Source organism: Oreochromis aureus, linkage group 7 (genome assembly GCF_013358895.1).
Source record: "Oreochromis aureus strain Israel breed Guangdong linkage group 7, ZZ_aureus, whole genome shotgun sequence".
NCBI lineage: Eukaryota > Metazoa > Chordata > Actinopteri > Cichliformes > Cichlidae > Oreochromis > Oreochromis aureus.
In genome coordinates, this window is record NC_052948.1 from 58,313,073 (window position 1) to 58,325,314 (window position 12,242).

General features: G+C 39.6%; 2 protein-coding genes across 7 annotated transcripts in view; both read right to left on the reverse strand.

The window, feature by feature from the left end:
* The window catches only part of cpne2 (copine II), a 48,375-nt gene extending 39,764 nt beyond the window's left edge, over positions 1-8,611 (reverse strand). For 2 of the 3 annotated variants that reach the window (XM_039614363.1, XM_031734295.2), the window contains exons 1-2: positions 8,350-8,611; positions 4,077-4,270 (exon numbers count right to left, since the gene is read on the reverse strand). In XM_039614363.1, coding sequence (XP_039470297.1) covers positions 4,077-4,253 — 177 coding nt within the window. In that variant the 5' untranslated portion in view covers positions 4,254-4,270; positions 8,350-8,611. The remainder of the gene's footprint in view (positions 1-4,076; positions 4,271-8,349) is intronic. The other variant, XM_039614364.1, reaches the window with a different exon arrangement.
* A 1,110-nt stretch (positions 8,612-9,721) lies between these two features.
* Positions 9,722-12,242, reverse strand: part of nlrc5 (NLR family, CARD domain containing 5) — a 33,520-nt gene continuing 30,999 nt past the window's right edge. For all 4 annotated transcript variants that reach the window (XM_039615384.1, XM_039615382.1, XM_039615383.1 and 1 more), the window contains 3 exons: positions 11,918-12,001; positions 11,683-11,766; positions 9,722-11,577 (listed from right to left, as the gene is read on the reverse strand). In XM_039615384.1, coding sequence (XP_039471318.1) covers positions 11,496-11,577; positions 11,683-11,766; positions 11,918-12,001 — 250 coding nt within the window. In that variant the 3' untranslated portion in view covers positions 9,722-11,495. The remainder of the gene's footprint in view (positions 11,578-11,682; positions 11,767-11,917; positions 12,002-12,242) is intronic.

The following is a 12,242-nucleotide window of genomic DNA, read 5'->3' on the forward strand; positions in this document are numbered from 1 at the left end:
TTGTGATAAATGTAGAGGTGTGTGGTTTTTTTAAAGACACATTTTTAATATTCTTATAATGTATTTAAAGATGAAAATTACTACAAAATGTCAGTTATGTGGGGCTTAATGTTAACCACACCATTCACACATCACATAGTGATTTAATGCACTTAAAATCACAACATTTATTAGCCTATATGTTGGTATCTAATGATACAGAATTATAAACATCTGCAATAGGCCAGTTTACATTGGAATGAATTATAACAAGACTTACTGTTAGTAAGAGTATGATTTAGTATCACAAATGTAGATCTAATAAATAAGGCTGCATTTACTGCAGAGGACTGTTAGATTTTTAAACCCTCTGGTTTGAATATGCCACTGCCTGTGAGTTCTCACTTACAGTGTTACAGGCTTATATCTGGGTTTATAACACGTGTTGAGATTAGTATTGGGATTTGGAGTTGGAAGCTCGGAGAAAAAAAAATCCTTGGATTTAGAAAGTAGCCTCAGTAGTGTGATACTTGGGTGCCACATCATTTACATAGCTGAGATCCATATTTCTGTAGACCTATCACATTCTTCAAAGACTTTCTAACACTAACTTTGGCTGCTATCTCCCATTTATGGCTTCAGTCATTCACTTTCTTTTGCCTTCTTCTTGTTCTGTCGCTCATTCATGTCATCACCTCGCTGTCTTTCTCTCCTCCTCCTCCTCCTCATCCTCCTGTCTTTCTCTGGATAATTTTCCCCTCGCCTTCTGCTGCACCCTTTTCTCATCTCCCTCTCTCGCACCTCCTCGTTCTCACACTCTTACCCTTTCGTACCCACTTTTTCTCTCTTTCCCCCTCCCCGATGGACCCAGCTGCTTCTCACACCTCTAGCTCACAAGACAGATGAAGATAGACAAGAGACTGAGACACGGAGACCTAGAGAGGGGAAGGCTGGCGACAGGAACGAGAAAGACAATCGCAGAAAAAAACTGAAAGGAACAGGAGGGGATCAGAGAAGTGAGAAAGCTGAGCGTGAGTGAAACAGCGAGCTGTGGATAATATCCGAGAAAAGGTTCGGGCCTCATTTCGCCTCCTCCATCGTTGCCTCACTCCGGGAGCACTAAGCTTTTGTTTCCCTTCCCGTTGCTATGGTAACTGTTGGCAATTTCACATCGGAGCCACATGCCCTGCTGACCGACAGCTAGCTGCAACCCGAGGCACTCGCCTACACACAAACACACACATACACACACACACATGCAGGCACACATACACAAAAAACCCAGATTGCTCTGTTGACCAGCTGTTAGCTGCAGAAGCATCGAAGCAGGAGCCTGCACACACCAAAACTTCATCACCATCTTCCTCTTGAGCATCTTCAACTTGTTTGCTCAGTGGGTCTACATGGATAGACCATGTATGATCAGGACACATAACAGCCACTTCCTAGCAGTGAATGCACAGAATATTACCAGTGCTGTTCCGACATCATATAGACTTTGAGCAAGTGAGCTGGCAGTTTAAACATCATCTAATGTCCATTGCAACTGCGATGGTCAATCGTCTCCATCACATGCCCCGCTTTTCTGTAAATCTTCAAAAGGGATGTTTACTAAACAGCTCTGTTTAGAAATACAGTAGCTGGCAGTGATTCTGCCTATTGATTTTCATGGGCAGTGTAGTGGAGTCTTGAAAATGGCTTCATGATTATCACCATCTTCTCATGTTGGACCTCTGCATCGACGCTTCAATCCTGACTCAAGCTCACAGCAACAGTCGACGTGCGCTGTGTACTTTTACTGCGCCTCAAGTGCGCTTAAAGTGAATAAGTAATGGCAAAAAGATTGACTTCGCAAAGCTGGATGAAGCATTTGAAGACCTGTTAATATAGATTAACCCAAGAAAAATGCATAATTACCATGAACTGAGAACTATATAAAAATAGCTAATAAACAGCAAAACCAACTGACCAAGATCTGATACAAAATACAGTCACAATATCAAAGCTGAATCAAACCGACTGGAATTTAGCAACAGAGTTGCTGCACTTCAGTATTGGTGTCAACCTAATACCCCAGTTGTTGCTATTTGCAGGAAACAGTATACAACCTGACCGATCCAGGCTTGCCCTAATCACAATCATACTACTGTTCTAATAATCTTCTCCTAGCATTTTATTTGCCTTAGCAAACCATTTCAATCAGCTTTTGGAAAAACGTATTTACACATATTTGTACCATTAACTCCTTCCCCTCATTCAGCGGGGCACTTGTACTGTACTGACGCAGATACATTAAAGGTGCATCACAGCTACTGAGCTAAGATCTGTTTCTTCTGCTTTGGACTCTCCAGCTGTCCATAAAGCCGAAGCAGAGAAGAAGAATTAGCAGCTGATTTCAAACCAGTAACTTTCTGCTTTGAGTCATGAGCACACATCAATGAGTGCCTCTACTAACCAGAAAGGATTTCAGTACAGCTGTAAGGCTGTTGTTTACTTCTCTGTTAGTTTTCTTGTCAACAGTAAAAAAAAAAACAACAACAGAAAACGAAGGTATAATCACTTTTTTATGCTGTCTGGACCTGTGCTCTGGTTTAAAGACAATAACTTTAGTGCCATCTTGTTATAGGTACAAGGATCAGGTGAGTGAATGAGATGTGAATACTAACACAGTCAAAATGATGAAAACCACCTGAGTGGCTTTATCCCCGATGGGCATTTCTGATTGCTGGTTTGGACCACCAAGCCACTATACACATAGTTACCAGTTTCTGACTTATAAATGCAGGTCTTTCCAAATCTATGTACAAAAAAATAACACTAGAGGCCTTAAAATCCAATAAACAGCTAATGCAGCAGCCAAAGGCATTCGTTTTCCACTGCCTGTTCAATAAAGATAGACGTAGCGACCATGACACCACGCGCTGGTTGGTAAAGGTCACTGTAAAGTCTCAACCTAAGCATTTTCAAAATCAATACCTCAGCTTTATGAAATCTGAGTATGAAACTCAGGGCAATGACTTGTGACTGACAAGTAGTTAGCCTGGCTTCACAGAGCAAAGGAGCTGATGGATGTTTTCCTGTAAATTTCTACACAACTGGATGTCATTAGAAAGAATGCTTCACTTTTTACAGCTCAATGCTTTTCTAGTTAATTTTTGATTATCTCAAAGCATTTTAATCCTCAAATCACCAGTTATTGAGTGTTAAAGTGAAGTAAGCCTGTCAAATTGTAAACATTTTTCTTATATTCTGTGAACACATTCCTTTTCTATTCCAGGCAACTCGAATGCAGCAACAGTAAGCCACACTTCTAATTGGAGATATGGCTTTCACTTCAGTTTAACTCTGCACCTTTAAGAGAAATGTACAGAAGAAAAACCTCTTTAAATTTCATCAGTAGCAGATTTTGGTGTTTCCCATTATTTGGTGCTTTTCCAAAGTTTACATCAGAAAAAATTATTTGTTTAACATGATGATGCATCCTCGTCAAAACTTGATATTTTATGGCAATGATTTAAAAATGTCAAACATGTATTACTGACTATCTTTCCGGTTTTTGTGCCTTTGCCCGAGTCTACACTACTTGTCTTAGATTGGAATGATGCTCATAAATCTTGCAACATCCTATTGGGCTCAGCATGCCATGGCTGATGCCAGATGGTCAAGACATCATGGCTTTGGATCTGACTCACAACCTATAGGCTCTTCCTGCAGAGTATCATAGACCACAAACAAAACCTTCTGGTTCCCTTTCCTCAAGGAGCCAGCATGGTGGATGTAACCTTAAAAGCACTTCTTAGAATTATTCAAATTTTCCATCCTCCCCTCAATCTTTTTATTTCTGCATCACTTTAATCTTCTCTCTCCACCTCCCGGGAGTCGCAATACAGAGTGTGAAGAAGCGCCAACATGGGATTGACTACTTATGATCTTAACAGTAATATATCAACTCTCTGTTCGGTCTTTCCTCTTCAGTCTGCCAATTCATTCTCCATTGATTCTGCACTATTAAAATGAAGCAATCCTCTCATTTCTCTTGTCATTTTCTGTAGTATTTCTCATCATTTGTCTGATCAGCTCTCCATCCTTTACTGTACCTCCACCCAGTTTCCATCCACTTCGTGGAAGAGAACGCAGAATGGATCCGACTTGGAGGCTACATCTCGATCTAGCAGGCTGGACGCAGTGACCGACAACTCCACCCGAGTGACACAGTGCTGAGGTCCGACACTGCGCTTCTGGCCATCAGTGGCCAAGCCCAGTGTGTAGGCCATGGTCACACCTGATCACCCTGAAGGAAAGCAAACAGGCTTTTAGTTTCATACTTGTGCACATCTGAATCTTGACACTTAACCAAATATGTCATCCTTACAATGAATTTTTCCACTGTCGATTGAAAGAAAAATTTAAACAGAGCTGCTGTGATTATTAATAACAAATCTCAGCACATTCTCAGCTTGTGCAATGAGAATATGTGCAGTGATATGACAGTGAACTAAAACTCTCTGCATTATGTGCAGTTAGCTGTTGGAAACATAACACCTGAAGATGCTACTTTTGGCTCTGTAAAGTGGTGAGGGTTATTTTTTCACAGACTAAATGAATTTATCCTCTTCAGAGTACCATCATAGCAGAGCTGTTACAGCCTGCATCACAGCATAGGAGCACATTCACTCCCATTCCTATAAACACCTTTTTCTGTACTTTTTCTGCATAAGTGTTTTCTTTCTAACATTCACTGTCTGATGGGAGCATCAGAGAGCAACCAAAGGATATCTGGCATATCAACCACCAACGTTCTGGTTTGTAGATGACCTGCTCTACCTCCTGAGCTGCAGCCACCCAGAATAGAACATAGAAAATATATCATATGTTCAAAATGAGAAAATGTACTATTTTAAGACAGTATTAAGGTCTTGATCTCTGGATCTCTGTTGTATGTTTTCTTTGCACTAAATTTTTCCAACAGCTAAATGGTCTGGACCGTAAGCAGGTCAGTACAAGACCCAGACTCTTATACTGTGCTGTTGGAGTAGCTGCGGTTGAGCTTTATCTTGCTGAAATATGCAAGGCCTTCCCTGAAAAAGGGGTCGACTGGATGCGGGCATATGTTGATCTAAAACCTGTATACATCTTTCAGCATGTGCAAATTGCTAATTCCATAGGCACTAATGCACCATCCTAACATACAGGACACAGGCTTTTGACTCGAGTTGGTCCAAGGTGCAAGCTTGATGATCTCTCTCCTCTTTAGTCCATGTTTCCAAACAGAATTTCTGTGTTCACAGGCAGCGATTTCTGGAAGTGTTCCTGAGCCGTTACGTTGATTTCCATGACAGAATCGTGTCCATTTTAAATGCAGTACCAGAGGATTACAGGCATTAAACACTCTTTTTGAGACTTGTCCCTTGTGCACAGAGATTTCTCCAGATTCTCTTTTGATGATATTATGTACTATAGGTGAGGAGATATTTATATTGTAGTTTTATATTGATTCTGAAATATGCTGAAAATTGTTCCACAATTTGTAAACATAGTTTTTTGCAGATTGTTTGACCTTGTCCCATCGTTACTTGTTCTTTTTATAACCCGTCATCTTACTGACCTATTGCCACTTAACCCAATTAGTCACAAAATGTTCCTCCAGCTGTTTCTTTTTAGTACCACTTACTTTAACAGCCTTTTGTTTTTTTTAAATGTGTTGCTGCCATCAAATTCAAAGTGACCTTATACATCTTAAAATGACACATTTTCTCAGTTTAAACATTTGATATGTTTTCTACATTCAACTGAGAATAAAACATGTGTTTATGAGCTTTGTAAATTACTGCGTTAACACCGGTGAACACAGGTATAACTGATAAAACTAAGTTATGGTCCTGTTCTATTTAGCATACTGATGCCATTCTTGTCAGTGAGCATACACAATGCCAGCACCCCATCCAAATGGAACAGAGCCATAATTAGAGTTATTAATTACACCTGTGTTTACCCTGAGCCAAAATGGCTGCTCAGTAAATGGATGATTAATTAGACCAAACTAAAACAGAGTGCAGGTACAGAAACTGGCTGAAACATTACCGAGGCTTAAAATGACAGAAACAGATGTGCAGAGATTTTCCTGTTAGGCTGTCATGAAAAAAAGATAAACAGCCAATATCAATAACCTACGGTCACCATCAGCTCAAAGTATCTGCCAGTGCCACGAAGAGTGAGTAAATAAATGTGCTACTCTCATGTAATGTAAATGTAAACAACGGTAGGTTGCTATTACATACACACAGATGGCTGGTGTCCAGGATGAACCGCAGTTTCCCTGACGTAACTCTAACAGACAAGCATGTGCATGTGCTCATCTTACGCTGGTATCCAACCAAATCCTAAATTACTGGAGACACCGCTGAGGAGAGAACACGAGACGCTCCCAACACCCTGGGTGTCTGTATCTGTTGCCACGCAGAGAGCACAATTACAGAAATCAGTGTTTGACATTTGTCGAATGGAAGTAACATTTTAATGTCACGTTTGTTTTTTTTAAAAGTTGTTTGACATATTTGTGACCTAACGAAACGAGGGGAAGTTTACCCAGATAACAGAATTAGTAAATCCCAATTACATCAGATCACCTTGAGAATTCGGCTTAATCATACAAATGGTTCTGTTCGGCTAAAAATACCCAATGAGTACAAATAAAACACCACTGGTGTAAAAAAATCCATTGGGGGCATTATGAGAGTCATAGTTACCGTCTGATAAGCCAAATGATACCCAGGATTAAGCACTGCAAAGACACACACACACACACACACACACACACACACACACACACACACACACACACACACACACACACACACACACACAGTGCCCTGAGCCCAGATCAAAGCCATTACCTCTAAACTAAAGAAGCCTCAGGCTAGGAATGGAAAAAACAGAAAGAGGGAATACACACACACACACACACACACACACACACACACACACACAAATCTTGAAACAATTGCTGAGTTTAGTAAAAAATGTTGTGAACACATTCTCAGTGGTATTGCATTTGAAATAATTCCCAGGTGGCTTTTAGGACAAATAAACAGCACAGCGCCCCGTGTCCAGATCAGTGGTTTTGTTCTCACAGCGGCATGCTAAAAGGATGCTGTCTGTTGCTAAGATACTAATGTGTCATAAGCAGCGTGCTCCTCCCGCTCAGCTCCACTGTGATGTCACACTGGTAGTGGTGATGCACTGAAAATACCAGTGCAACATTTTCATTCACTCACTTCATCATTCATAGGTGGAGAAAAGCGTGTTTTGACTGGCTCAACTACTTTTACTCACTCGCTCATTGTTCGTGGTCTCAGTGGCAGTCTCCTGTATTTATAGATGATATTAACAACTCCAGTGTGAGAAGGAGCAGAGAGTGGGATAAATCCAGCTTTAAGCAGACACCTGCTCTATCCCTTATATAGAAGTGTGAATGATTAAGATTAAAAAGGCATCACAGATTGCCAAATAGCATTATCAAAGAAAACATGGCTTCATGAAGCATGCTACAATGCACCAGAGCAGCTTTAAAAGGTGTCCAGTGTATTGCTCAAGTGAACTGTGCTGCACTTCAACTGGATTCAGGATAGGACCACAATATTTGAGACATCAGGGGGGGAAAACAGGATGAATGTTTTCTAAAAGCAACTGAACCTCACAAAACTGCATTTTTCTTGTACTGTGGCTCTAAAAAAACTAGAGCTGCTATTGCATCATTTTTGGCTACATGATGCACTTTGTGTATGAGTGCACTGTAGAAAGAAAACACAAACATAAGCCAGGGTCAGGTGCAGGCCTCTGACTGTACTGACCGTGCCAAAAAGCTTCACACCTGCTCACACCTGCATTTTGGGCAGGCAGCTTAAAGTGAGTGACTGAGGCGGAAAAAGACCTGGAAGCAGATGGCAACTTGTTAATACTAGCGGAAGGATCAGCACGCTTTAAGTTTAATGACAAGACCGGTGAGCCATATTGGTGCCAAAGTAGCCAACATCACTGAAGAGTAGACTCTAAATCTGAATCAAGGAGAGAGATATGCCAACTTAACCATTAAAACTCTCTTTCACACACACAAACACAACACCTGTCTATTCTGTACCATATTTCCTGTGATATTTTTTTGGTCCTACATGAAAGGTGCTCGTCAAAACATGACATCTTCCCCACATCCTTCCGTAATTAACCTCCAAGAGAAGCACACCGACTGTACATTTTGGCTGCAAGGGTTATTTTTGCGTCTTAGTAGCTTCCCGGTTCCCCTTTGACTCGGGATCTGCTGTCAGATCTCTTCTTCTAATGTAAACCCAACAGGAAAATCTGAAACCGACTCACCTCGGTAAATGACGAACAACTTCTCCGCCGCTTTTCACTTAAAAAAAAAAAATCTTTAAGTGCTGCGTACAGTGAAGAGAGAGGAAAAGCAGAGGCAATTTTCCTATAAAGGAGTGAAAGCTGAGGTTAACATTTTTTTTATTATTAATTTTTTTTTTTTAACCCGAGTATCCTGGAAGGCGCAACAGTGTGTGAACACAAACCATCCTCGCAGCCTGGACTGTGCTCTCTGCGCCCAGCGCCACTGAAGGACGGAGTTTAATAAAGCCAACAGTGGTGGCTTCACAGCGGAAGTACGACAAACTCACTCCCAAATCAAAAGCGGAAGAGTCAAGCAGAAAAACTACTTCCGGTTAGTCTTTCATGCGCGATCAGTGCCTATATTTTCCATAAAATTACAGAACAGGAAAAAGATGCATATATTTTTTTTTACCCTACTTAATACGGTGAATGCATTTATTCCACATCTAAGACATTTTTTTTTTTAAATTATTTTGATTTTTTTTACTTACTAAGTACTTATAAAGTTTATCTTTAAAACATGAATTTAATCTTCTCCCTTGTGTACAGACATCAGGCCCCAAGTTTGTTCACTTTCTTTTAACACTACAGCCACGTTAGATGTAAAATAAGGCTATTTACAGTAGCCAACAGGACGTTCATTTTAAAGCATTATTTTAAAAGTATTTCCCAATGTTTTATGCTTCTGCTAACCGCAGCGAAGTCAAAGCATGTACATCTGCATGCGCAGTATTTTATGGTGTTATGTATTCAGTCTTATTTTACTTTCCATTGTTATTTAGTTGAATCTCAATAAAATGTAATTCAGCCTTGGAAAGGTTTACATCTTTAGTCACATTTGCATGTTTTTTATGTGCTGCGTATAAGCACGCCCACAGTTTCAGAGTCTCGTTAATCCTGGGGTATACGCAACATTTTTCTGATAATTTCAGATGAACATTGTGCAAGAATAGCAAGCAAAGCAAATCCTTCTTCTATGGAGAGAAATTTGCCTCCAAAGGGTTGCAAATGCGTACGATATGATCCACAAGCGTAAACTAACCTTTAAAAATGTGTACAATGATTTGTGTCTAACTTTTTAAGGACTCACGACGAGTGCTTCCATCCACACACAAACACCTGAAGTGAAAGGACCCAAGTTTTGGTAATCCTCCTGCAGCCCATTCAGCAGTACCACTGTTAACCACAAGAGGGCGGAAAGTGAACATAATTTACAACCTTTCGACCGAACGCAGCTGCTGGTGCCGCTGACAAGGAAACAGGAGAGGTATGAATTGTGCTTTGCATAATGAGCAGGACATAAGATGACCTAATCTACACCAAAAAGATGTAAAGTAAAAGCATAAAGCAATCAGGTATCAACTTTTAATTGCTGACATTGAGAACAAACCAGAATTGCCATTTTTTTAAAGTTGTATATTATAGTTGAGGTGCATATTTTTTGTATTAGACTTTATTTAACTGGCATGTATTGCTAGAGCAGATTTTGTTGAGTTTGTGCTTTATTGATGTGTTTAAATTTAACATCATACATTGTAAAACCGCTGACATAACAAAAAAATAGAAACTCAACTTAATGTTTTCTAATTAGCAGGTGACATCTTAATGCAACTCATAGTCAGGAAATATCAAAAGTATCTGCAATTTTTCTGTCAAGCTCAAATCACAACCTGCACACAAACCTTTCAAAAACTATATTTAACAGATAAGCAATTTTAAATCCTTTCAGTATGAGCCAGTGTTGCTCCAAAAATCAAAGGAAAAATGAAAAAAACGGACAATTACACACGGGAAAAGAGAAAGGAATAAGGTGCATTACATTCAGAAATCAGAGCATCAGCATGACGTTAGAAAGTCATGGTGCGACCTGCAAAAGTTACAGGATCTTCTTTTGGTCACAAAGCAAATACATTCCTATAAAAATATTTCTTTTTTTAAAATTTTAACCCTGATTTAATCACAGCTCAATAAATAAATACAATTTCTTGTGTCCTACTATGATAAACAGCAGAAATAAATACGCACATTGGATAGAGACCACGACCTAGAATGACGATAGGAGCAGATAACTCTTCTTTTACTGTGACTTTGTGATTTCTTGTGTTTTCAGTAATGTGGCCTCTAATTATTGTAAACATTCCACAATGCAAATTGACTCCTTGTATCAGAGTCTGCAAAGATACAGTCATCATTTCCTCACAGGAAAATAACACAGCGTGGCCTTTATTTTCACAGCAGTTTGGGTCGGTGTGAAGCTCAGTGGTGTGCTACTGAAAGGTGGAGCTCAACAAAGGTTTAGTGATTTCACACTTTTTTAAGTGCATACATAAGTTAGTGTAATATTTTTTAAAAGCCATCTATAATGTACTTTGTGACTTTTTCTAACTTTATTGTAACAAGTTTGAAATGATCCTGTCATATGGGAAATACTGTAGTCCCGTTATAACAGTAAAACATTATCTGTCCAATTCAGTAGGGAAGAATTTAGTAATGAGTGTGATACATTAGTTAAAACTGAACACTCAACCTTTGGCAGGGCCTGCTTTGTGTATGTGTGTGTTTTTCCTTTCTCCCAGGAATTCACTGATAAAACAGGAAGCAGCTGGCCAGTCTCTCAGCATCACTCACTTGGGTGTCCTCGCCCACCTACTTGCCCGCCTAGCAAGGTGATGACAGTACACCCTCAGCCGTAAAAAAACTCATTCTACTGCTGATTAATACGACTCATTATGACAGTAAGTGTGTTATTTCAATGGCTTTGAGGGAACTTTTTGTTAAAAACTGCATCTCTAGTTAAGCGGACAGTGACAACAGCTTTTGAAAAAAAGGTTTCAGTGACTTCCACCGGTTTCCTGCTTTGTGAAACCAAAGGCCAATCAGTGCAAAGTCAGAGATTTAAATAGTTTCAAAAATACATTATTTCTTCTTGTCTTATTTAAACTGTACAGCCGTGTTTTAATGGAGCAGCACTTAGAAAAAAACCCCCAAAACACTTCAAGCAAAAAACCCAAATTTCTCACAGATTTTTAAGTCAATGTTGGCAGAAGAAGTACTGGAGTGTTCATCTGCACCGGTGCTGGTGAACTGGAATTGTACTTCTCAACTGTCCAGCAGTGCAGATCATATCAGGTGGAAGAGAAATTCATCCTCCTGTCCCTCAGAGCGAGCCTATGGACATCACCCTCAAAGATTTTGTTCTTCCAGAGTCTGAAACCAAGTTCAAGAATTTATAAAGACCAGAACATTATCACAACATTAAAAATTAATAAGGTTTCAGTGGATAATGCAGGCATAAAAGTTCAGGAAGTTTACCTGATGAGTTGCAGAGCAGGGCAGAACCTTAAGGCTTTAAGCAGGGCCTCCGCTCCAGAAACACTCAAGCTGTTGCACTCGAGACTGTGAGAAATAAACACTTAATCTCTCATGTACTGAGACTAGAGTTGTTTTCCTTATTGTTTTAATAAATATAAGAAATCCTAAATGAAAAGTGGAAGGAAAAAAGTAAAACTCTTGCAGTTGCGGGTCTTTATGTGTGTGTTTTACTCACTCTATCTGAGTCAGCGTATGACAGAAAGGCAAAACCCTGGCCACTTCTAATGCCACTTCATCACGACAGTTATTCCAACCCAGACTAGACAGACACCAAGACACAGAGAGAGAGGTTTAAAGAACAGAAGCTGAAGCACCACGCAAAAATGTTATCCTAAGATGCAAATATCAAAAATTACTTTTAATTAAAAACCATAGTGTCATGTACAATAATACCTTAAATAATTAAATCATCAATTCCTTAAACTGTGTGGTGCTGTGTAAAGTGTAGGTAAAAACAGAATGAAATGATCTGCAGAGTTCATAAATCCATATTCTGTTCA